Source organism: Lethenteron reissneri, chromosome 22 (genome assembly GCF_015708825.2).
Source record: "Lethenteron reissneri isolate LAM-NWPU_2019-01 chromosome 22, ASM1570882v1, whole genome shotgun sequence".
NCBI lineage: Eukaryota > Metazoa > Chordata > Hyperoartia > Petromyzontiformes > Petromyzontidae > Lethenteron > Lethenteron reissneri.
This window is the reverse complement of record NC_083800.1, coordinates 10,022,494-10,049,789: the sequence shown is the minus strand read 5'-3', so window position 1 is coordinate 10,049,789 and position 27,296 is coordinate 10,022,494. Positions and strand designations below refer to the sequence as shown.

At 41.1% G+C, this 27,296-nt stretch overlaps 1 protein-coding gene across 2 annotated transcripts in view; it reads right to left on the bottom strand.

Annotated features, from left to right (window-relative positions):
- Positions 1-27,296, bottom strand: part of KNDC1 (kinase non-catalytic C-lobe domain containing 1) — a 103,749-nt gene that overhangs the window by 5,577 nt on the left and 70,876 nt on the right. Inside the window, exons 15-27 of one of the 2 annotated variants that reach the window (XM_061556542.1) lie at positions 26,355-27,187; positions 23,759-23,906; positions 21,864-22,114; positions 19,934-20,092; positions 17,856-18,217; positions 16,336-16,429; positions 14,195-14,286; positions 13,081-13,283; positions 9,416-9,526; positions 6,449-6,596; positions 5,182-5,370; positions 3,745-4,032; positions 2,194-2,270 (exon numbers count right to left, since the gene is read on the bottom strand). In XM_061556542.1, the coding sequence (XP_061412526.1) occupies positions 2,194-2,270; positions 3,745-4,032; positions 5,182-5,370; positions 6,449-6,596; positions 9,416-9,526; positions 13,081-13,283; positions 14,195-14,286; positions 16,336-16,429; positions 17,856-18,217; positions 19,934-20,092; positions 21,864-22,114; positions 23,759-23,906; positions 26,355-27,187 (2,955 nt within the window). The remainder of the gene's footprint in view (positions 1-2,193; positions 2,271-3,744; positions 4,033-5,181; positions 5,371-6,448; positions 6,597-9,415; positions 9,527-13,080; positions 13,284-14,194; positions 14,287-16,335; positions 16,430-17,855; positions 18,218-19,933; positions 20,093-21,863; positions 22,115-23,758; positions 23,907-26,354; positions 27,188-27,296) is intronic. The other variant, XM_061556543.1, reaches the window with a different exon arrangement.

The following is a 27,296-nucleotide window of genomic DNA, read 5'->3' as shown; positions in this document are numbered from 1 at the left end:
GGCTCAGGTGTGGGATATAGTGACAGAATGATGGCCAGGTGCCATCATCTCTCAAGTGCTGGTGTTAACATACTGCGAAACCAATTCAATTTTGGCCAAGTAAACCCAGGGGAGGCCCAGCATGGTCATAGATACCACTTTCCCGTGATATTTTGCCAGTTGAAGATGAAGCCTGGCTGACAGGGGTTCAAGCATATTCGATAAGCACATAGACAAATACATTCAAGACACATTCAAGACTGGAGGTATACAAACTAACCCATCATAAAGGAATGCAGAGACCACAGTCTCAATGAGTGCAATGAGAGCTATGATAATAATAATAATTTATGTGGGCGTTATGGTTCGGGTCATCAACCAGGGTTAGGAATGTTTAAAATAATCCTGCTGAGCTAGCACATGTGTTCTCTCACCCAATTGAAAAGGTTTACATATAGCAACACCATAAAATCTGTGATTTACTGCAGCCTGTTGTCGTTCTTTATGACGTTATTCTCCACCGTAAGCTAGCACATGCTGTAACTCACACTAACAAGTCTAGAGGTGGTCGTAATTATTTGGTCATCCACTGATGAAAACATTACCATGTGAGCCACACTGCATTTGCAGTGTCGCTCACATGGTAATGCATTTGCAGTGTCCGGAGACTTCTCCTCCGTGGTTATTTGGCCATTGTAAAGCCACTTATAGTAGAAAATGTACATATTCCTAACGTATAAAATAAATAGATTTACAGCCCTATGTCAATCCATTGCTGGATAAAGGCCTTCCGATTCAATGTCGGTTCATGGGGATTGTGCTGAGCATAGTTCACCATGCTAGTCAGTGTGGATTGATGAAGTGAAGGCCCAGGACTGGGTCATATATTACTCGACACTGATTTTAGCCACGACCAAGCATAGATCTCAGGTTGCTGGGTTCATAGCACAGTGCACTGACCACTGTGCCACCTCTTCCCCTTCTGTATACATAATGTGGTCCTCCCAAAACATGTGGATGTATTAGATGCTATTTGGTCTATGCGTGTATACTATAATTACATTTCGTATTGATTAGAAGTGTTTCATAATTTATAAAATACTAATTTAGAATGATTTTTTTTATTTAATTTGTAGGGTGTTTAGAAGTTATAAATACTGATGAATGAGTGTCACATTGAATAATTAACCAATCTTAAACATCAACTTAAGTACTTTTACTATATGCTGTAAATAGCAATTCTCATAACCAGTTAAGAAGTTTGTGAAATAGCTATCTAGCCAATGGCAGAGCCAGGATTTTCAGGTAGGGGGGGCAACCCCTCCAGCAATGAAAAATTAAAAGAGTTGTTAGTAAGTAAGGACTTGTCCCTTGCTTTTTATTCGACGCGTGTGTGCCGATGGAGCAGCCATCGATCGAGGGTCGAATTCGAACCGTGTGTGATCGGCATCGCGCTCGCTGAAGGTGAATGCCTTCAGGGAAGTCGTGTACTGTATATGCAACTGTGCACAATTCTGTGAGTCACTTATAACTGCTTTGCTCCATTGGAACCTTATTTGCCAGTAAAAAATATGATAATTGGTTTTTTACCCTTTTATCTGGCAACAAAACTGACACATTTTTTACAAGGAGTCATGTTTGCATAGACCACAATACCTGCAGTCATAATGCAAACAAAAAACATAACTCTGATAATGTATGCACTGTCCTTGAAGTTGATTGGTCCACACCCGAGACAGCTTTTTGTTTGCATTATGACTGCAGGTATTGTGGTCTATGCAAACATGACTACTTGTAAAAAAAAAAAGGTGTCAGTTTTGTTGCCAGATAAAAGGGTAAAAAAACAATTATCAACTGCTTTGCTGTTACTTATTGCCAATTATGGACTCAGACTATTGTCCTATCATCTCATAGAGTCCCTGGCACGTAATAATAAGCTACACAGTGGTAGTGGGGGTCGCAAAATGCCAATTTATTACTAATAAACCCCAATGATCCGATCGAAATGAGGGATTTCTATCGGATCGTTGGGGGGTGCGTGCCACCCCACCCCCCCCCACTGGCTCCGCCAGTGTATCTAGCCATGTGTCATATTTTTTATTACCTTCATATGGATGTATAAAAAAATTTATTCAGCCAGAAATATGGAATTTGGGAATGTTGGATGCTCATATTGACGTGCAGTGGGACACGTTGGAAACAAGATGTTCTGACCTTAAAGGCCCTGTTTCTTTCAGCCCAAGAGCACGTGTGTTCATGAAGTCAACCGGGTGGCATTGGAGAAAGAGCTCCTGAACAAGAAGAGTGGGGACATTTGCAATGGATTATTGACATTAAAAATGTACCTTCAAAATACAGTGAACGTAAATAACAACAATTATGGCACGACTACTTGGAAGGCAATTTGTTCATAAAATATTAATAATTAAAAGCCCGTTGTCAATCCAATGCTTAATGAAGGCCTCCCCACACCATGCGGGTCATGAGGTTGTTTGACCATACTTCACCACACTGGTCAGTGCGGGTGGTGGAGGGTTACGACACATTTATCAATAACGCGATCTAACCCAAAAACCTTTATTATGAATAATATTGGTCGCGAAAGCCGACGTGTTAAACTGCTTAAGGGAAACGCAGGACCAGTTCAGATATCCCTCGCCACTGATGTTAGCCATGGTCAGGAATCGAACATAGGTCTCCAAGGTCATAAAGGAGTGCAGCAACCACCACATCATGGCTGCATCGCTGGTTCATGTGTACATAATATAAAACATTTCTTATCAGGGCCAAGTGAATTGAACATTTGGACACGTTTCATAATATAATCAACAGCTTCTGCAATGCACAAACAAGTACTGTAAAATAGGTGTATTAAATGTAGTCTGTTGTAACATTGCTGCTGGAGGGTAACGTGAATGTCAATTCTTTTACCATCGGATCTGTTTCAAAATAAATGACAAGTCTAATTTAATTGAGATGTTTTGATGTAATTATCTAAACCCATGTCTCCTTTGAAAAACATACATTTTATACATGTTTTGGATTACAAGTTACTGCAGTACAATATGTGATTCATGAATATTGGAAGACAATTTTAATTATTTGAATTTAAACCATAGCACTCTGCTTGAAATAATTTCCCGGCCATATTGTTTTTTAAAGTTGGTTTAGGTGGCCAGCTATCGCAAAGGTCAGAGCTTGAGTGTATGGGTTCAAATCTGGGCAAACATCTCTGATTAAACTGGCTTCTCAAATGCATTTAGTTACAGTTTGAGCCCCATCACCAAGCAGAGCACATAAAACAAACCCACCATATTAATTTTAAGTTATGAACCGTGGACTGCTCCTGCAGACGGGGTGGTGCACTGACAAGTTTGGTGAATTAGACAAAACTGTTTTTTTTCAGAAGTAATTTGCCTCCGTGTAAGAATATGCTTTATTCAAGCGAGGCTTGCCGAGGCCCGATACTGTTTTTGAGGTATGTGCTGCATTTGGATGTTTGCAACCAATTCCATTTTTAAAGGCTGTTTTTTTGCATGTGGGATAAAAGCAGAGCACTCGGATAAACCCCATGCATACAAGATAATAACACTCTAGGTAGGAAAAAACCCACTTGCTGAACTGACATGAACTTTGCCATTTAACCCTGGATAGTGATTCAGTATGATTGAAAAATGATGACGTTGCTATATTGACAATAAATTATTTGTAGTTTTTTAAAAATAAACCAATAGTTTTTTCATGCAGAATAATCTTTGGTTTCACCTGCTGCATCAAGGAGAGCTGCTGAGCCAGGCGCAGCGCTGTCACCTCGCGATGACTGAACAAGGTCTTGTCTGCTTCCACGACGCGGCACGTTGGGACGTAGAGCCATGGGTCAGCAGGGCCCCCCAGAGATTTACAACAACCCTTCCCCTTGTCCCTCTCCCATTCCCGCTCCTTCGCAATGGCCCTCTCCCTTTCAAGACCTCTCTCCCGCGTGCCTATCGATGGCGATCCACCGTCTGGCCTTCCGGCCCTTCTGCCCAGTGGAAGGCGTTTGAGGGGAGAACTCTGTGAAAATATATGTTTACATATATACATGAATAAGCAGACAGGGGTTCTCAACAGGATAAACACGAAGCTGACCACATTTTAAGCTGATACAAGTTAAAGTCTTGTAGAAATTTAAATGTGTTGGGTGAAGAAAATCATATCCTGTAACTTAAACATTGTGTTTATGATGATGATGATGATGGAGAATAAAAAGTGCAAACAAATGTGGGTTTTGTTCGGGTGGACCAGGGGACACTACCGGACATCTGTGACTACTGCACATCTGGGAAACAGAGCTTCATAGCTCATCAGGGTTTTGCAAGATAAATAAAGATTCTGTTTCTGCTTACACACTTATAGCATTCAGCCATCTCTGCTGACGGTCTGAATTCAAATCCAAGCTTCATCCACTCAAGATTACAATGCACTCTCAAGTGCAGTAATTTCAACAATAAACTCAACACCAGTTTAGACTAGAAGGGTCTTTTCAGCCGTGCGTGGCCTGTTGAAACAACCTCAGTTGGGATGCCTGATGTTATAAATAACAACACTTCATGAACAGTGAGACCTATTAAACCTGTGGTATACCTAATTTGTACAAAATATAGTATGCACTGCCATGCTGGATTGTATTCATAAACGGCATTTTCATGCACATTTAGGCAATCCATCTGCATTTGTATAAAATGCCAAGCACGTCCAAAATGTTGACTTTTGAGTCAAAATCAGGACAGGGTTTACCTGCTTAAAGAATTTAAGCAAATATATATGTTCAGAAGCACCATATAATATTATTTGTCATTTATGTCTCGACATAGTTTTGTAGTGTCAGGGGAATATTATATGATGCTATGCTGGCTCCATTAATTTATATAGTACATGCCTTCGTAAATTAATATGATCTGAGTGGCACAATTATGACATAGAGCAATTCATAATAAAAATTCCGCCCCCCAAAAAAAAAAATCCATGGAGCCAAATACACGTGTTAGCAAAAAATTGTGTTGACAACATTGGGTAGAAATAAATGTCCAAATGACTTTACAATCTGCCAACTGTTTATATCACTCCCAAAAAAAAAAAAATACGTGAAACATCATAAAATAATTTCTGCCAAAACATAAATCAGGCCACGTTTTTCTCAACTGAATAACTTCACCCCTTTACCTTTTTGCTTGCATCTTCCATGGGCTGCACTGGAATTCTGTCAGATTTGATGAACAGGGGCCCCTCATCCACGCCCACGGGTTCAGTGATCGGGGCCAGAGGGCCAACCGCACGATTCGGGCTTACCCCACTCTCGTGCAAGCGCAGCAAAGCCAGCAGCCGCTCTGCACGCTGCTCCTCTACCCAGAGCTGCCCCAGGTAGACGGAGGTGGATAGAGACAAACAAACAATTTACACACATACCGCAGATGCCAGTAAACATGGCGGGTGCCAAGGGACGCTGTGTGGGTAGTTGTTTTGATTAAAAGTATTGAGTTAACGATGCCCATTTCACCTAGATGATCGTATTAGGTGTGTTTAAGGGAAACGCGAAAACGCGTAATAGGTGGGGCCGCGAGAAGGCTACCATCTCCCAGGAGACACTTTCATTGGAGACCCAAACATTGCACCTCCTGGCTTTGATATTCTGGTATAACCATCAACCGCATCATCTCCTTCATCATCATGAATATAAAATTAAAGACGTGCTACCGTGCGAGTGTGGCCATGCAACCCAAACTATGGACCATATCATAAACCACTGCAGTCCGCGCTCCTTCAAAGGAGGAATAGCAAAACGACACAAACTCTCTCCTGAATCCCTCTCGAGGCCAGCAGACCACAGCAATGGCATTGAGAGCCTGAACACCATATTGTCACACGCAAGAATATAATAGAATGAAAACACTACACATATGCAGTGCCTCACAGATAATTACGATTAATTTGCACAATAGTTCCTCACTGAATCTCAAGACTCTTTTTCAGGAGGGTCCTGTTTTTAATCTGTGGCCAATTTTTCATTGAGTATTTTGCACTTTGGAGGAAATGTAAGTAGCTAAAAACATACATACATATTAATTCACAGCCCTTTGGCATTCTACCCCTGTCCATGCTGTGTTGGTAATGGTGTTGTTTGATCATAATTCACTGTGCTGGTCAATGGCGGTACCACTGTTTAAAAGCCATATCAAAGTCCTACAGCTCGGGTGCCTGGCACACGAGCTGATGAATGTGTAATCAACCAACACCACTTGGACAGCAATGGATTGCAGGCATGCACCATCGCAACGTTGATTAGACAAAGACTTTGTCTGTGTTGCAGCTTATAGGACATTGCAGCTAGCCAAAGGGAATGCCATTTTTATTTTTTTAAATGTTTCATTGTGTAAATGTGCAGTTGAGAGCATGCACTCATTCATTAATATTACAAGTAAAACGAGCTTACTTTTTTCTGGATGAAAGTCTTGAGAAGCTGCCTCATTTCAGGGTTGGGTTTGAAGTCGATGTTGTAACAGTCTCCCACCCAGAGACTAAGAATGTCCAGGCTCCGGATGCGTATGCTGGCGACCTCCCGAGGCTGATTGACTGCGCCGCTGGGAAAACATGAATTGGAGTTATGTCAAATGCATTTACATGGAATTAGTAGTTAATTGAATAGGCTGTATGAAATGGCTGAAGTAAAAGACCCACTGGCTAAAAGAGCCAATTGTTTTCGCAATTGTTTCGGTCTAATTACAGTTATCTCATCTATGCAACACTTCAGCCAAGTGTGCTCTGCATTATTAATCCTGTACAATCGTGGTCGAAAACATTTAAGTCGCAAGAAATAAACAAGTCGGTGGCACAAGATGGCATACAATCGTTTAAATAATAGTACTATGATATATTTAGTGTGCAAAATAGCCCCATCATGTAGAGATTTTGTCAAAAAATATCAAGAAATGTCCTTCCACCCATGCGTTAACCCGGTTAGATGGTGGTGCACATTTGTACGTAGAGCTACCAAGATTTTATGGATGCCATACACTATACTCATAATTATCGTAACTGTGCCATTATTTATCTCGAAAAAACTTCCTGAGCTTCAAGACCTTACTAAAGGGTCCTGCACTGGGATGTTTGGCCTATTCCTTTTTTTATGAGCGGTTTTCACGTGCAAAGAAACAAGCATAGCTAAAAAACAAGCATAGATGGGGATGACACTTAGAAGTGTGCACAGGTTGATCAATGACAATTGCTGTACTGCCATCTCTTGGCCACGTTACAGCGCAGTATCAGCAGCAACGTAAAATCTGCATTTCTTACCAACCCCGTCTTTAAAGTCAAGGATTACAGGCTGTGCCTACATATTGGGCAAAATCCATTCTAAAACTTCTTACTGAACAACGAATTCTGCAGGTCTGAGTGACACCTCCGATTAGCACGGTTGGCTACGTACGGTGCGAAAGAAGTTCAACATGCGTACGTACATATGTTAAAGGGACGGCCACTACAAACCCAGTTGAGGATACAAGTAACAACTGGCCGGTAGGGTAGTGCAAAAGATGGGATCTTATCGCAAGCCTGTCAGCCTGTCTGACGTGAGCTGAAAAATGTGCTAATCATGGAGAGTGACTGCTCGTGTATTTATGCCAATGTTCTCCACATGTTGCTCATTAACACGTGTTTGGGGCAGAAAAAAAAGCATTTCCTAAAAATGTATTCAACCATGGCTCTATAATATTTTACACGAAGACCTGGATCGCAGGAAATGAGACTGGAAAAAAAGTCTACAACTGAATCCCGGAGTGCTGAGAAGATTGAGTGGATATAACCATACAATTGTGATAACTTTGCATATCAAGAGTTGCATAATAGCAATAACCATGTGACAGCTAAATGTAATATAATTGTGCCTACGGGCAAGAGTATTGTGCACATGTGCTGCAGATTTAAGCAAATCCTATTGGCTGTAATAACATGTCTAGTCACATCACGTACAAATGTGTTCCAATCACGTGGCTCTCTAATCAAAAACATGCTCTACAGAGCCACATGCATTGCAAAAGCCACGTGAAGTGCAGGCTAATGTGTGTCACACATTCAATCCAGAAGCTGCTGTAAAGCAAACATTTACAATCATTTCAAGTGGACGTTTTTGTCAATTGCAGTTCTTTGGTAGGCATGTGGCCTTAACTTGCGTGCATGCTGGCAGCAGTGTTAGGGCGTGATGCTGTTACACACTTCAGCGATGACTATTGATCGAGCTGTGAAATTAGTGCCAGTCAACAGCTGGTGCTTATAGTTGATAGATGAGGTTATTTATCCTGTTATAATAATACCATTGAAAGCATCGAGCCACAATATTCCATTCCATACAAATCCTGCCTTCAAAGTTTAACCATGGGATGTGCATGATGTGCACTTGTACAACTTTGCCTGAATGGGGCAGTCAAACACTATTATGAAAGCAAACTATGCTATACTCTTTGGTTCTTTCGGTAAAGTCACGTAGGTATAAAATAAAATAAATCACGACGTTTCGGGCGCAACACAAGCGTCCATCATCAGGTGGGAAAGCATGCTTTATTTTATTTTATACCTACGTGACTTTACCGGAAGAACCAAAGAGTATGGATTCCTGCAGTTACGGTGTTTCGACATACACATGTATAATGGTAAGTAGTCACTTTCCAGTGCTCATATGTGGTTAATGTCTTTACAAAAGTAAATATATGTTTTTATTGTGGATCTACTCGGGTCCTCTGAAAAAGATAGACAAGAAACTATTCAACAAAATTAACAGAACATTATACAAATTATTGGTCGCAGAAGAAACTATCACACTCCTTGATTTTACTTGAACATTCCTATAATAATAATTAGAAGAAAGGTAATACAATTTCCAAAATCATATCTTGAGCAGTGTCCAATGTACTGTACTGTATTTTTTTGAAACATGAGAAATATAAATTTACATTTAAATATGGTGAAGTTAATCTCAGCAGCACAACTATTGTGATACATTTTTGAATAGCGTAATGTTAAACTCCAGTGTATAAAGAAAACCATACGTATTAAACAGGAAATTGCACTGCAACCACTGCCACTGTGGGTGGAACAATTAACTTCCTCGGCGATTCTGGGAATTGTAAAAGACTCAGGATCGAAATTATTTTTGCTTTACTTTGCCGTCAATAATAGTGCCCTCCGGTGGCTGCAGGAGTAACGTGAACCCATTACTTTCAAAATACATTAATCTCAACTCAAGCACTGTGATCAATGCTTTACACGCCTGATTTGATCCAGTTATCCTGAGCATGAGAATTGACATGAATACATGAAATTAATGCATCGTTCCATCCCTATCAGGCAGACAAAATATGCTTTTCGTGAATGAGAGCATTCTAAATGGATCTACATTGCAACAGACCTGCATGTGGCTTCCAGACGCTCCAACAGGAACTGTAGCAGGTGGCTGGGCACACAGAAGTAGCGGAAAGTGTACAAGAAGTGATGGATGAATCCGTCCACTGCAGCGAAGCTGTCAACAGTGCAAAGTGTGGGTCAATTAATCAATGTTCATTTGCATTCCAACTGGCAGTCATGTACTTTCTACATTGCTTGGAGAAAAACAATGAACCTCGCTTTGTCACTCGGTATAGAATGTGGCTCGAAAAAAAAGTACAGTATTTTTTCTTTGTGTGTATACGTGTGTGTACTTTGTTAGTGGGGAGTGGTGGCACAATGATTGCTGCTACAATCCTAAGAATGTGGAATCGATTCTTGACTTTGCAAATCATTGGGTGATTGATTCAAAAACAATGCCATAGGTAGTAGGTTTTTACCCTTTTAAACTGGTACAAAACTGACAGGGTAAAAACCTACTACTATATTTTGCCACTGGTAAAAGAGATCTCATAGTGTTAATGCCATAGGTCTCCTCTTGGCGAACTTCGTCTGAAATGAGTGTGAATGTCAGCACTTATGAAATAAACAAAAAGTCTTTGATCATGTTACTTGCCACCGGCCATATCTTGTTTACCGTTCTGAGGCACACGGATTCAAAAGCGAGGGTCCTCTGGCAGTGGGCAGTTCTATTGCTGGAATATGATCTACTGGGTTGTCAGAATGGATGTGTTGGAAGTCTGCTTTGTTTTTGTTGACCAATCCAACGTTTGGTATAGCACGGCGAAGGAAATCTGCCATAGTTCCATGATATCACAATATAAGACAAATTCCCCCATGTAGCCTTCACAGGCTGTTGGGGCAGGTTCTGCGAGTGGACACCTATTAAGGCCAGCATGGCACATGAGGGATGGTGTGGCCAGAAACACGCACAGCTAACCTTTGTCTTCCCAGTGCTGACTTTTACACACCGCACCAGGTACTCGTATAAGGCTGAGTCGGCCTAGAGGATGCGCAGGACTGGTTCAGATATTTGCCACCGATATTGGTCATGAGCGGGAATCAAATTTGTATCGTCAGGTTCGTAGCACAGCATTCTAACCACTACGCTACCACATCCCACACCTACACACTGCAGGCGTCTGGAACACATGCTGTCAGATACGCCTCTGCAGCCGTTTGGAACGTTCTTCCTTCCAATATTAGGAAGCCATTGGAGCTATCCACTTTTAGACCTAAATTGAAAATATTTTTTTTGAACTGCATTTTGTGTGGAGTTTATTGTCCTTCCCCTGCACATCCGATTAGCTCGGTTGGCTATGTGCGGTGCGAAAGCAGTTCAACATACATGCATGTGTGCGTATGCATGTGTGCTTGGTGGGACAGTCATCGAGTAACCAAACCATCGAACTAGTGATGAGGGTAACTCCATTGACAGCTGTGAGCCAGTGGTGGAAATTCCACATTACCTTGGCAGGCCACAAACTCTCCAAAGACCACCAGCAGAAATTAATTTGATTGACTACAGACAGATGATGAACATGATGATATGATATTATTGATGCTGATCATCTTGTTAATACAGTAAAGGACATGATTATTATGTTGTTGCTGTTGCAACTGCTGCCACGGATAATACAGGATGATAGAGCATGATGACGCTAAATTATTGCATGTGTCTGTGCATATGTGTTGCCTCTCTTTGTATGTGTGAATGTGCGGTTATGGACTTCACAAGACATTCGGTAGAGTTGAGTACTGCTTGTGACGCTGCAGTGGCTCCATCTCTGGGAAAGTCAGGAAAGCAAGCGTATGCAGGACTGTCTTCTGTTGTCTCACGCCACCACGTGGTAGCAGAGTGGATGTGGAGGATAGTTGGCAGCTAACAATAAACCAACCTCTTTGGTTCTTTCGGTAGAGTCACGTAGGTACCGAAAGAACCAAAGAGAATGGATCCCTGCAGTCACGAAAACGTCAAATCTAGAATAAACCAACCCCAGATATTGAAATGTCACGAATTGAGGCTCAGAATACAGGAATTTTGGCTTGTTTTTACTGCATCACATCCACTGATTCGTTTGTCCCACTAGCTTAATTGAACAGTATACAATGTACATAGAAATTACCTGAATTGTAAATTGTATATTTCCTCAAGGTTTACATGTGCATTGTGCCGGTGAGAATCAAAGTAAAATTCATGAATCGATGCAAGGCCCCTGCTAGAGGGAGCTCCAAGAGGGTATTGGGCCTACTATTCCATGATAAAGGTGCTTGGCCTGAATTTCTGGTCAAACTAAACAAATTGTATTTATATTTTATGCACGTGTGTGTTTGAGAATAATTCGAAAAATATTTAAATACGGTACGTGAGATGTTGACTATTTTGTAAAATGTTGTCATAAAGATTCTATATGTATATACTAATTTAAGCATTTTTTAAACAACTTTTTTATATTAAAAAATCATGTACGATTTACGACATACATAGAATACTATTCAGTTATGTCAATAACATACCTATTAATATGGCAGGGAGAGTATTCTGTAAGAATAACAATCACCTCATTAGTTTTGGTGAAATGCAACATGCACTCAACACTCTAGAGCCTTCAAATTATCAAAGAACATTTTTTTTCATTTCTATAATTTTGTTAGAACTGGTTCAATAATGTGTTTTTTATTGCAATATTCATCTTCAATGTTTTTCAAGATGATTTAGTTACACGCAATTGTTTCTAGCGTGCCATCATTCTCATCCTGTCCTATTTATTGCATCTCACTCATGTCAATTCGTCTCATTAGGGGGCCTCAATTCCACCAGTGTGACCCTCAGGCATTCCCTGAAGTCTACAAGCAATGAGACTTCCTTTTCGCAAGCCGTGCAATAAAGGCCGCTTCCTCCATCTAGTTACAATGACATGTTTTGCTTGAGGCGAAATATTAAATGCGTAATGCAGTATTATAGTGCTGCAGTAAAAATATGTTTCAAATGCTGGCAGCAATATTCTTTGTTGTGGTTGAGCACAAAACTTACAACGCTCTCGATGAGGCCCGATGGTTTTATAATCTATAATACCATGTGTTGTGTACTTACTGTTTTGTTTTTTCATAAAAAAAGATACAGTATTCTCAATATACTTTTGTCAGGATATGGCTTTTAAATCAAACTCTTGTGTAGCATGGTGATATGAGCAATTGGCGATGTGATTGGCAGTGCAGAAAAATCCACTGTTGTGTTTGTGTTCTGTGCTCCTGTGTCTATGCTCTTACCCAGCATTGGATTAAAATATGCATAGCCATACTCTTTGGTTCTTTCGGTAAAGTCACGTAGGTAGAAAAATAATAGATCACGACGTTTCGATAGCAACACAAGCAATCGTTATCAGGTGGGACAACCACAGCAAGAAAAAACTGCTGTGGTTGTCCCACCTGATGATGATTGCTTGTGTTGCGATAGAAACGTCGTGATCTATTATTTTTCTACCTACGTGACTTTACCGAAAGAACCATAGATTAATGATTCCTGCAGTCACGAAAGCTTCAAATCAAGATACGCATAACCACTCCAGACAATTTAAATACCTGTAATTCTCCGCTTTTTACAGTATTACGAGTTAACTCTTTTTTTCCCACTGATATGAATATCTAAATATTTTTTTTGTAACGAGGCAACTCTACCGTCAGTAGTACCTGGAGTAGAGGTAGCACATGAGGGCGTGTGGCGTCCCGGCCTGCAACGTAGGACGAGAGGCCGCCTGGCTTGCATGCGCCGGCTGGAATACAAGCTCCGGGCTAGGGGGAGCCGGTTGCAGGCACAGCGGTGCAGGGGCTCGCCAGCCCAGGAAGGCCCTCAGCAGAGAGATCTCCAGGCCCCATTCGTCGGCGAACAGCAACTGCAGAGGTTTGGCACGGGGTGCGGTGATACGGCTCGTCATGTTAATGTGCGAGCCACCTGCTCGCCTTGCTGTGTCAACTACGACTCGTTGTCACGATGTACGTTCATCTATAACGACGCGACCTCTTCGTGTGATGCATGATAAATGCGGCGACTCCTATAATGTCGTTACATTCGTTACCTGTACGTGCTCTCGTTGTATTATATATTTTTAAAAAATGCACTCACTGCCTACGGGACACTGTATTCATTTAGAAATAAACGCTTGTGACCGTGCATCAACAGTTATTACAAAAGCTTAACACATTCGTCAATAACACTGAGCTAAAAGGAAATATATTGTATATAATAGGTGATGTTTAGGGTAATTTGATCTCTGGAAAGAATGGCTATTGCCAAACATGTTGCCTCATATATATTCCTTTCAGGGCAGTGTTTTTGATGAACAATTCGAATGTTTGTATTCGTTTAACAATTTAAGGCATTTCCCTTCAGACTATAACACAATTTATTAAGACCAATTGGCCAATATTGTTTCGTTTTTACTCTTAACAAAACATAATATTAAATTGCATCTATGTAAGAATGCACAAGTGTATGTATCGTAATCTGCAATCTATTTTTACCCAAAAAAACAGAACTGTGGCTTAAGGATATATATATATATTTTTTAAGAAATAACATTTCGAGAGCAACTCGTTTTTAAGTAAATAAAAACATATTTTTGGGTAATTAATAAAATACGGTATTAATGCAGATGTAGATCAAGGGTCAGTCATAATATCCAGAAGTCCTATTTTAAATGTAAATTGTACGTTAAAATTTAAATTGTTTTTCTTTTACACTTTACTTTTTGCACAGACTTCAAACTTTCTCTCTGCTCGGCTGCGACTGATTTATGGATCGTACCTCAATGTATCTTTTTGTGGTTTGCAGGAATTCAATCTTCTCTCTCATTTCTTTTACTTGCTCTTTTAACTTCGAAAGCACACCTTTCGTTTCTGCGCATAAATCAACAAGAGAGGGATGCTCAGAGTAGCTGTTTCAACAGTCTTAACATTTCACAACGTGGCTGGGTGGTTCATGCACCATTACCTACGTACTGAGTTAGCACAGCTTCAATCATGGGCTCGTATAATTTTTAAAAGCATGGTGGATGAGCAAAACGCCTAAAACACCAAGAGACCTGTAACAAACAGCACTATTTAAAATATAATAGACAAGAGTTATCATATTCTAAGGATTATGACGCACATCTCCTCTATTTATTTTAAAGCAAAAGTTGATTGTGTGTATACACGTGTGACCATATTTATATAGCTTTAATGACACCAGGCACATGTTCGGAGTGCATCTGACTTTCTGTAACATCAAATACTACAGAGAATATGGTAACGTATTTCCTGTAATTGAGCAAGGTTGTTAGAATGTCGTATAATACATGAAGGGAATTCCAAAGTTGAACAGTGTGAGGAAGGAAGCAGAGAAAGAAGTGATTTTAGCTGGAGTAGGGTGGATAGTATGGATGAGATAAAAAAAACAGTCTGGAAGACCAAGTGAAAGTTGAAAGAGTAAAATGTATAAGTTTGTGGGAACTGGAACCGTTGTCTGATGCTATATTTAATATGAAACAAGGTTCCCATGGTAAGAAAGTAGGAGTTCTATGGTTAGTCACAAAATAACTACAAATAAGAAGGTGAAAATCCTGTAAACTTGGTATTGTATTACCTAAATCCCTTAAATAGCCACCTTAAAAATGGATGACCAACATGCAGCAACCACTTTCCACCGAGGCAGGAAGGAAAGGCTGATTAATATTGTACAATGCCTCCTGAAGTGATTTAGTATGCTTTCAATAAATCCAGAATTGGTTTCATTTTTCCAGAACTATTAGATGACTTGGAAGTTAAATTTAATGCAATGCTGACATGAGGGTGCCTGGTGATCAAAAAAAAAGATGGAAATGTTTTATTGTTTTTGTTCATAAGTACAGCCAGTTCAAAGGTACATACCCATTCGCTGACTACTGATTGCTGCAACTTGGATAATTCATAGCAAGCTCATATCTCCCCACATTTCACCCAAAAGGGCAGAATAAATTATATACATTTTCTTAAACTCACTTAAATATTACCCAGTGCACCATTCACCCTTTTCCATTTTGCTTTCAGACTGAATTTAATTTCTATATAAAAATAGCACGTACGTATTTCATCAAACAGGCCATTTGATACACATTCCGGAAAAGCTGTTATGGCCCTTGCCATTATTGATCAGTGCATGATTACTTTTGTCATCGCACTGAACATTAAAATGAAAACAATAGGGAAGGCATGTGGGGATAGATTTTGGTATCATTTAAAAGCATTGGGATATTAGATATGATGTAGGATGTCATCAAAATCTGCTCCTTGCAAACTTGTTGATACTGAAGATAGCCTGATTGCCACATGTCTATCGTATCGTGTTAATCATCATCAATTCTCAATGACCATCATTGGTGCCACGTGCAACATATCCTGAATGTTAGCATCCAAGTTCTGTAAACGTTAAGGAAAAATACACAATTTACTATTTCAACAAAAATATAAACATGTAAAATATGCAAAGGAAGTAATAAAAAAACTGGTCAGATATAATGAACACCATGAAATACGTACTTGACAATATTGGTCTTGGTATACAATGTATGACAGCAATATGACCTTGTCAAGCATACAATGTGCTATACAAAGACATACTAAATGTATAAACACAACAATACATGCAAATACATGATATGTTACATAACGGTACATAAAACATGTGCGTGCCTGGTTTCGTGCTAAAACCTGAGCTTGGAATTGACGTTGAGTTTGAGCAGAGATGCTAATTCTCTAGTTTTTTTTTTCTATAAGCCCACAATGCTGTCTTTATGCTTGCCGCACACCAGAATACTAAACTCGCTCTGTTTCTCAAAACACTTTGACCCAGTATGACCCTGTCTTCATGCCACTGAAAGGGTTAACAGTTATCAAGGGGCTTTTGTGAGGGAGAGAGCAGCCACCCACCTTTGCTGGCTTGACCTTGTTGGCTCAGCTTGTGAATCAGAGCTCTCGACTTTCTTAGATTCTTCCCTTCCAGCATAATCTGCTGATCCACCTCCTAGATACACACCACAACACAAATATTGTTAAAGCCGAGGAACGTAAAAGCCAAAGGTGCAGCCCTGCAATTACCTGTTCATGGCACTTGTTGGCAGAAGGGCCTCTACAAGAGGGTATTTTGTGTTATGCTGGCCAGACATTATTTGAAGAGATGGGAGTGCCCACAATTTACCCCACAACACGTGACCTGCCGATCGACTGCCGTGTAGCCATGTATACTGCCGGGTTAACAGAGGGAGGGGGCATTAAGAGATTTGCCCTTTGTTTAAACTGCCTTGCCGGGAGATCATATTGAAGTGATAACCTCTGGAATGCCAAGGCCAGTGTGCTAACCCTTACATCACGGCAACATCCAATTGTGAACTCTGTACTGTAATAAAGTATATGTTTCCCTGGGAAAGCCTTACTAAGTCCAGACTTATTTTAGAGTATTTAGAATTCGGGGGAAATATACTAGTATGCAGAGCAAACCCACAATCTCTACTATACAAGTAGACTTCTGGAACCTTTTTTATGCCCTGCCACATTGCCTAGCAGAAGAGAGTTGCATGTAGGTTCCATACTGTATATGCATGATATACAAAACCCCGCATTCAAAGTCATTGCAATGTAGGCATATACTACCACATGTTGCATATTTTGCGGCTTTTATGAAATAAAAGTGTGCATGTGCTGCTTCAATATATTTTATGATAGATGCCTAAAAGCAATTGTTTTGTCAATTAAAATGTTTTCAAACCATGCATTTTTATTTATTCGGGGCAAACAATATTGAAGGTAAGGCATTGGGAATGCAGTACATGCATTCTTTTCATCACTTGCACTATTTATAGTTTGACTTACATAACTGTGAGGACAAACATCACACAAACATATACAGCACTACAGCACTGTGACACTTTTCCATTAACGTGAACTTCACCTACAAAATACGACTGATGTAATTCACTTTTTTTCCCTGAGCAAAAGTTTATTGACATAAACATATAACAAATTTAAAAAAAATCAGAAAGCAAGCCACCATTCGTATACCCCTTATATTTGCAAAATGAAGTCATCCAGTATTTGATATGAAAGAATAAAACATTTTCTCAGCTTTAACGTGTCTGCAAGCCTGTGTCCATGCACTTGCATTTAGCTAAGTTACACAATAAACTTTCAACGATTCACGTAAACAGGTCATCTCCACACGACTATTTACAAAGGGGCCACGTTTCCACGCTGACCAACGTCCACCACACGTGACAATGCTCATGGAATAACTGTGCTGTATCCATTTACATTGCTGGGTGGACAGAAGATTTAAGAAACGTGCCCACTGCGATAAAACGTATAACACGAAAATATCTACAAAGTCTCATAACACGCATTGCATGCCTGGTTTCACACGCGACTCCCGCGCACCAGCCTCAGAGACATCGTACCTGCAGCTTGGATTCGAGGTTAATGTCGCTGCTACGTCGTGCCCTCTGCTGATGGACGCAATCTTTGACGTCGTTGCTGAAGAATCCCGCTCCGTACCTGAGGCTCTCCCAGGCCAGGAGAGGTTTCTTGAGCTGCTGAGACCCCTCGGGGCATCCCCGCATCTGCGCGAGACCACCCAGTGTGCCCTCCCCACCTGCTGCCATGGCCGCACGGCTCTGAGTTGGGCCCTCACTTGCAACCGATCCAGCCATGGAAGGGGCACTTTTTATTCTTCGGCTAATGGCTCTTCTCGGTGGAACCCTTGATCTCTCGCTTCTTACCGATTGGCTCAGTGTATTGCCACCTGCACGATCTTGTTGCTCTGTAGGTGCATGCAGCAATGCATACATCGCATTAAAAAAAGATAATTTGTGAAAAGTTATATGTAATAATTAGAAGACTCAATGTCATCATCCCATTGTGGCAGCACCCTCTGTGTGGCACAAGGTGAACGCAGCACCAACCCACATGGGAGCATTAGTCTGCCAGTAGGGGGCGATGTTGCTATTTGATTTTCCCAAATAAGGCATTTAAATAACGACAGCATGACAATCCCAAAATAAATTTCGATTTAAAGCTTTCGTGACTGCAGGGATTCATCTTCTTGGTTCTTTCGGTAAAGTCACGTAGAAGGGAAGTAATAAAATAATAAAAATAAAACATTATTATGTTTTACGTGACTTTACCGAAAGAACCAAGAAGATGAATCCCAAAATAACTACTCTGTTTTCAATTGTTTTACCTTTTACACAAACGTTGAATATTTTGTGATAGATTTTTTTAAAAATACAATTTTACTGTATCTAGAATGAATCGATACATATATATTCTTTGAAAGTTTAAACCATATGACAGTATATTACAAAGTTAGCTTTTTTGTTTAAGTAAGAATTGGGTCACAAAACAACATAAAGTAGCATGTGCTAAAGGGCAGAACAAAACGGTACGTTGCCAAAATACTCAGCAACACGAACAGAAGCATACATTCGTAAACTAAACATAAAATATCCGGAAAAACAGTAAATATACCAGATCTTACCCCAACCAACCTCTATGGATTTTTTTTTTACCAAGCCACGATGTAACACAATTTGTATCCGCTGTCAGTTGCAGACAACGGGGGCAACCCAGGAGAATGAGCGACCTCCCACGGAGCAAAGGTTGAATGGGAGCATTTGTTGCTAAGTGGTAATATAATTGTCGCCGTTTAATGGTCTCTATTTTTGGGTATAATTAAACAGTCAAATGAAAAAAAAATCCAAAAGAGAACGTTATACCTACATTTTCATTAGAACGTAGAAATGCACCATTTTAATTTGCATCGTTGTGACAGTTTAGGAAGTTTCTGTTCTATCTGCACCGTCTTGGCTAATATAATCGCTGCTCTTTATATAACCAGTTCAGAGCAAACTGCTTTGAAGAGTACATTTTCTAAGATAGACTACGATTACAAGATTCAAATCATTGTTTGTAAATTTTTATTGTAGTTAATGTCATTTAGATGTGCATTTGTGGTTAGTTCAGAAGACCTGAGTTCGATTCTCGGTTGCATCTGATATACGTGTCAAATTATACCGCAATGACCAGGGTGGTGAAGTATGATCAAACAATACTGACCATGTGACGTAGGGAAATCGTCATCCAGCAGTGAATTCACAAATGTCCTTTAATAAAAATGTATGCATTACTTCATCTATAAAATTTGATTGACCTTAACCATAGCACTAATAAATATTCACAACTGCCCCACACCCATTTGAGCATTTGAGTAGGAAGAATACCAGACTTTGTCATTAGATGAGGGACATTAGACAAGCATATAATGGCCAACTCTTGTAAATGATGATACCGGCTCATTACTGCCCCCTTCATTACAGACTAAGTGCATTAGCAATTCCCAACAGAACTTAACCGTGCAACAGTAGCAATTGAATCATTGACTCGGAGCAAAGTGGCCCCAAGTGGCAAGCTTGCCGATCATCAGTCTATCCGGTAGCCCCGATAATGCAGACTGGCAGTGCTGAGTGAAATGGCTCACCCCTGTCTGTGGAGGCACCGGCCTTGTGCAAGTCACGCAGGGGGCCTGTCTTGCGTTCTGTCTGCGGGGTCACCCTGGGCGAGGCTGTGGGATTGCCGGCTTGTGCGTCGGTCGGCTTCCTCACAGGTGTCACTTGGGCCAACACGTGATTGGATTTCCCTTTTAATGAGCACACGGCAACATACGTGGCAATTTTATTATGTAGGCTCCTGAACACGTGTCCAAAAAACTCAACGCGTTCGTCAATAACGCTGTGGCATTTTAAGATAAAATAAGTACGTATATATAACATGTGATGTTTTGGGGAAATAGGTGAGTGGGGCTATTGCCCGAAACGTCACCTATCATATATATTTTCTTATAAGGCAGTGCTACTGGCAAGCTTATTGGGTTTTTGTTATTTGCACCTGTGCACCACTGCCAATGTAGTTCCAGCAAATAACCTGGACATATGTGTGTGCAAACTGCATACACATACACAGTGTAGACGTGGCAAAGGTGCAGCATCGTAATTTCATACTCCCGCCACTGCCGGCGCGAGGGTCTGCACGAGAGGAAGCTTTAGGGAGCACCTCGTGAGGGTATTTCAGACATCTTGGAAGTGGTGGGATTACTCACACTTTACTCCACCACACGTGACATGTCGATCGACTGTGGTGTAGCCATTAACGTTACTGGGTTAAGAGGGGCAGAAGGGTTTAAGAAACTCGTCTATTGTTTTTGGTGCGTTGTCTTTGAGTTGTGCGCCTTTTGGCGTCATCTGGTCCAACACCATGTGAGACTAGGCTCTAAGAAAAGCTGTCCAGGGTGTGGACCAATCAATTTCAAGGACAGTGCATACATTATCAGAGTTGTCTTTTTGTTTGTATTTTGACCGCAAGTGTTGTGGTTAATGCAAACATGATGCCTTGTAAAAAGGTGTCAGTTTTGTTGCCAGTTAAAAGGGTAAAAACCTATTATTACTATACCTCGTCTATTGTTTCAACAGCCTCGCCGGGAGATCAAACCAGAGACCTCTGGATTGCAAGTCCTGTATCCCGAATATGGTGATTTTATTACATAGGCTACTAAATATACATTTATACAAGCTGCATAAATATATCTAGTGTATTTAGTAAGTTTAATTACTGGAGTAATGACTTTTGATAAGATTCGGTTTTTCTTTTTTGACGATTTTTTTTATTAACTTATATGAAGTGATATTGTATTAAATATAATTTGCAGCCCCTTGTAAATCCACTGTTTAATGATTTTTGTCATAAGGATGGTTTGCCCATACTTCTTGGCACTGGTCAGTGTGGGTTGGTGGAGTGGAGGTTCTAGAATCTGCCTGTCTCTCGTGTTAGCCACGGCCACAAAGTAAACTCGAGTCTCTGGATTCAGAGCATGGTGTGCTAACCAGTGTGTCACCACTCCGCCCATTAAGAGATATGTGGTGAAATTAGCAGACTTTCACAGTACAGTGTATACATGTGGAGGAGTAGTGGATGACGTCATGTCACCCTGGGGGAGATAATGGATGACGTCAGGTCACGCTGGGATATAAGCTGGGACCGGTGACATGATCGGGGTTGTCGTCAGTGGCCGGGAACGAGAGAGGTCGAGAGATGGGACCAGGGTAGGGGGAAATTAGCACCAGGCTAGGGCGACTACTTCACTCGGCCGACCGAGTTGGCAGATCCCTTGGTCGGTGCTGAGGGAAGAGCCCGAATAGCCTGGGTGGGTGCTAGGGACCTCCCAGTACCCTTTCCCTGGGGAGAAATATACCAGTTGTCCACTGTTCGACATAACCCCCTATTAAGTTCCTAGGCATAAGCCCCTATTAAGTTCCTAGGCATAAGCCCCTAATAAACCTTGGCATCAGCCCTTATCGAAGAGCTGTGTCAGCGTCGTCATTTGCACCACAACACATATATAAACAACATTGTACCTTCGGGTTCACTCAGCTGAGGGTGTTCCACCATTGGGTGACTTGCATCCTTACTCCGAATTGGCTGGTAGCTCACGGAGGAAGGCACGTAACGGCTTGGGAATGTTTCTCTCTCCACCATGCCCCTTATCACATTCTCGTCGTCTCTGCTATCATCACCATCAGCCTCATCGTCATCCAACGCATCTCCATCTTCACTGGAGGTTGCAGAGAGTGGCGCCGATAGTTGGACGTCGTCATGGGAGTCGCTGCTAAAATTGGAGAGACGCACACGTTTTAATTAGGCCCTCCAGTTAAGTCACGTGGTAGCAATTTACGAGGCCATGCACATTATCCACCTGGCGCCAATCCTGGGCAAAACTTCACAGCAGTTTACGCATCATTGGCATCTACTGCATCCCCACGAGAGGATTCTATGATATCTGTAAAGAGCCAACAGAGAAAACATCTGCTCTAAAATGTTCGCAAGCAATCAATTATTTAAAAAGGCATTTCATTGAGATGTTAGTCAACACACCCATCATCGTTATTGTCTATGATATAACATTCACTTCACAGGTATCAAGCGCACAGGCTAAGGAGCATGTTTGCGGATGTGAGAGCGCTTTGAAACAGTGATGGTTTTGAAAATTCATTACATATAAATCTGCTGTGAGAACGTTATATAAAATCAACACAGAAATATAAACGAGGGCAGCATAAATTGAGTTGTGCCATCATCAAAATGGTAATATGAAAAAATCAACCAGTAACAATTTTTGTGTGGATATTAGATGAAGTCATACACACTCATGGCATATAATATTGGTTGATAACCTTTAGAACTGAATGCTTTTGTGCTTGCTGTGACAAGCAACGAAAAAGCAATTCTCACTGAAAAGATAATGTATTGCAACAATGTGGTGGTACAAAGTAGAAGCGTTTCTTTAGATGGACATCTCTACAAACGGAGAAGATTGGCACCTATTGAGCACAGAAATTGCTGTTGGACACATGGATGCATCTTGGAGGACAGATATCTTGGAGGACTACCATGAAGATTATTTCAGATGTTTACGTATATTTTTGACTCTTTACAACAATATAATTGAATAAATACGAGTTTTGAACATTTAGTATTTGAACCAAGGATATACCAGAGGTGCTGTTTCACAGACGAGTATAGTATGCCAGTAAGGAGGAAGACGATGTCGTTATGTGGTATTACCAAATTAAGAAATTTGCGAGCAATTTCGCAAGAGTGCTACATTTAGATCATGGGTACACATGGCCTGATCAAACAGTATCACAGGCCCTGCGAACGATGCGACGCATATCAAAAGTCAACACCATTCACCAGGGCAACCACTGGCGGTGTGTATCAATAGTCAACACCATTCACCAGGGCGGCTACTGGGGCTGAACCGTGCACCTTTGCAACGAGCTGCAAAATTGCACTTCTACATTGCCTTTCATGTCAGGCAATGAAAAAGTATTCGCCTACCAGCTCTTGTTTTTAACAACGGTTACAATGTCCTTCTGAGGCTCACTTTATCACTTGTGTCACGTGCAATTACTCTCTTGTAAAAGCTGTCAAAAATATCCATGTTTTACAAACAGCTTGTTCAGTATGACATCGTTAAGTCCACACCGTAATATATGTACGAGCATGTGAATTGACTGGTAAAAGGGAATGTGATTTTAAGGGAACATTACGTGAACATTTAATCATCTTTGCTATCTAATCTAAAATGGCAAGAAAGGACATGATTGCCGCTTGTACTTTAATACAAAAGGGAGCATTAAACCAATGCAGTCATAACAGAGAATGTAAAATGTGAACTTCTTTTTTACAAGTTACAGTACTGTAACCTTTTTCTGACACCTCTGCACCGTTACGTCTTAATTATCCGTACCTGTCAGGAGTAGGAGGCGGCTGCCCGCTCACGGCCTCGTACAGGTTTTCCAAAAGTGTCTCATCCCAGTAAAGGTCGCTGAATTTCTCTGAAACTGCACTGCAGAAGGTCGGAAACTTGAGACCCTTCATCGACATGATGTACTCAGCTGTCAACACAGAACCGGCAGAAATGACAGGAAAAGTAAGCATCCCAGCATGCATTGCACACGTGAATCAATAATCGAGTTTAACAGGTTATAGGAATCTCAAGTAGGGGAAGACAATATAACGGTACATTGTACGATATTAGATCCATGATGATTGATTTGTTCGTTTTTTTAAATATTCCTTTTTCGTGATTATCGTCGTTCATTTTAATCTTAAGTATTTTATTTCCTTACAAAATACTCAGGAACTAACAAACTCGAGTAAAGTTGTAAATAATTTACTATTATCCATTACATTGTTGCGACATGTCTTTTGGAGTAACTGAGGACATGACATTTACTATACATCATTATTTCAGGAGTAATTTATTATTTTTGTGCAACTGACAGTGAGCACATTTTCTGAGTTACATATTGTGATGATTAGAATAACTTATTGAAAGCTTTTGTTTGTTGAACTGCAATTTAAGAACTATGAAGGATTATAGTAATATAATATGAAGGCTTACTTATATCTAATGGTATAATTATAGCAAGGCATAACAATAATATAATTTAAAAAATGTACAACTAGGTGATTGGAAAACTGATATCGCGATGATAGTCATATAAAAATATATATGGAATTATATTCCATCGTCAAAAATGATATCGCCACAGCCCTAGTCATGAGCTAGTGAGCATGGCTCACTCCATTGGAATTCAATTACATTTTAATAATTTAAGTAGTCAGCCTCATGAGATACAAAAACATTTATTACAAGGAACATTGGGATGATCATGAAAGGAAGACACTTTAACGAGATAATGGGAAATATTAAAGTTTGAATTTGGAATGAACTAAATTTGCACACACGCACACGAGTAAAATAAAATTCAAAGTTTCACCAAGTCCTCCCCATCTACACTAACACAACGACAAATGTTATAGCCATTAACAGACTGTTGGCGCAAATTCGATGCGTGAACACTCATCATGGCCAGCATGGAGCATGAGGGGTGTTATGGCCAGACCCATACCATGCTACCTTTGTATTCCTCGCGATATTTACACACCAGGTACTACTTTAAGGCTGAGGCGACCTAAGGGAGGCCCAGGACCAGTTCATAAATCACTCACCACTGATGTTAGCTGTTGCCAAGTTCAGAGTGCAGTGTGCTGAAAAATGCACTTCCATTCCCCATTACACAAATAAAATATAGTACTTTCCGCACCTCCAATTAGCACGGTGGGCTACATTCGGTGTGAAGTGCAACATAGATACATGTGCGCACGCATACAAAGAGATTATGTGGTCAGCACAATGCTTGGCCATCCTTTCTCTCCGTTGCTGGCGTTCACACATTGCACCGGTAATCATTTTTAGCTAGTTGCCTTGGAGGAGCCCCAGGCCACATTAAAGATTGCAAGGAGCAATGCTCGTGTGCAACGTAGGCAGGAATTGAGAGCCACCTGTATGGAACTGAAACAAAGTAACCAACTCGGTTGCACTATGACTCATTGTAGCCCCACACATTCTGTCAAATCATCGTTATAAATGTATATATATGTGTATGAGGAGTGGTGTGGCTAGCACAACAGTCGGCCACCAGGTATTAAAATAATGACAATAGGAAATCATATGTGAATTCAACATGTACAGCCACAGTGAAGGAACAGTGATTGACAGGCACACTCATTAAACACAGGCCTCAGCAACTCGGCAAAATAAGCAGGTGGCTAACAATTCTTCAATGGGGCAATTTCACACTTAAATGTTTCCTGTCCAATATATTACATGAGTGAGGCAACTTAGTTTTACCTGTACCCCTTGAACTATGGGCAAACTAAAATGTGTGCAATGGCTGGTATATGTATATGATAAAAGTCTTTATCAAATAATTGGAAAATGCTATTTGATAATTCCTATAAAACTTTTTTCACAGCTCACATTTGAACATTTCACAATTATAATCTAATTGTCTGCATTTTTGGCAGGACATATGTGTAGGTTTAAAGTTAGTACAGCGGCAGTGGAAGTGTTAAAACTATAAAGGTCACATTATGACTTGTGCGCTGAAGTCACGATCGGCAGGACGCACGTTCAAATCCCAGTCAGAAGATAACCGAGTCTATTGTCCCACTGACATGAACAAAATGAGTGCTACACTGTGGTAAGTAAGCAGACGACCCTTGGTCGTGGGAATGTAGAATTTCCATCACCGGCTCACGGCCACCAAGAGAGATGGGTACTGCCTCATTGCACGTTCACGTTTGAGAGGGGAGAATTTGACTTTGAGTTTCTATTCACAATTCTGAATGCTGCAGCCACATCACTGCATGCATGCGAAGAGTAAGAATGCATTATTGAGTTAAACAACACGTAAAAAAATTATGCAGTGGGCACCACGCTGATACTAGTTTCCTGAATACGCACACCATGAGGAGACACCTCAGGGTTCACTCACCCACAGCCAGATCCTCTACCCCATTCTCCATGTAGCCATCGAAGGCAAACTCCTCACGGATCAGAAGGTTAACTCTTCGCAGCGGGCCGCTAATGTCTGCCTCCGGTCCAGAGCACCACGGCGAGGCTTTCTGCAGGGAAGCTGGCGAGGACAGCGCTGACGACGGCAAACTAAGGCCCTCCGAGTTGACGGACGTCGGTGTGCCCTGCGACGACGAATTCGACACACCCCGGCTAATTATGTGGGGCGCTGTGAGCTCCAGGGGAGCACAAAACAGCGAGTCGGGCTTTCTTTCCACTTGAGTGTGCACGGAGATGGCGACTGCTGCCTGGTTGGAACTCTTTATGTCAATCTGCGCGGGCCATTTGAAGAGTACTGAAGGCACGCTATGAGCCGGATGCGACTGTGTTTGACTGGGCAGGATGACAGGAACGAGTGTGAAGAGCCCCGTGATTGGATCCTGTTGGAGCATAAAATTGGGCACTTGGGTGCCTGCGGCCAGGATCTGGTCCAAGCTGAAGCTGGCGTTCGAATTTGGGGACGAGGAATCCGTTGCGCTATCACTGGAGTCAGAGTGCAGCATCTTCTTGTTGCCGGAGGAGGCGTCCGCGCTTTGCTTTGTCGAATCAGGTGACCCGCTATCGGGCGAGACGGTGGCACTCAAGGTGTCACCTCGGCAATTTGCGTCTGCCGCAGCAGAGCCCAGCGAGTTCCCCGTGCCATCCTCTGCCTCGCCAGTGGCAATTCCCGATTGCCTCTTAGTGACTTCTTTGTTTACAGTGTTTATCGCCTGTTTATCTCCTGGGATTTTTGCAACACATCCTTCAGGGCTCCTGCAATACCAGATGTAAACGTGCATGAGTTAATTGCCGGTTTTTAATATGTTTTGCATATTACACAAAAGCTTTGCAGAATACTGCTATTTACACATAAGTACTTACA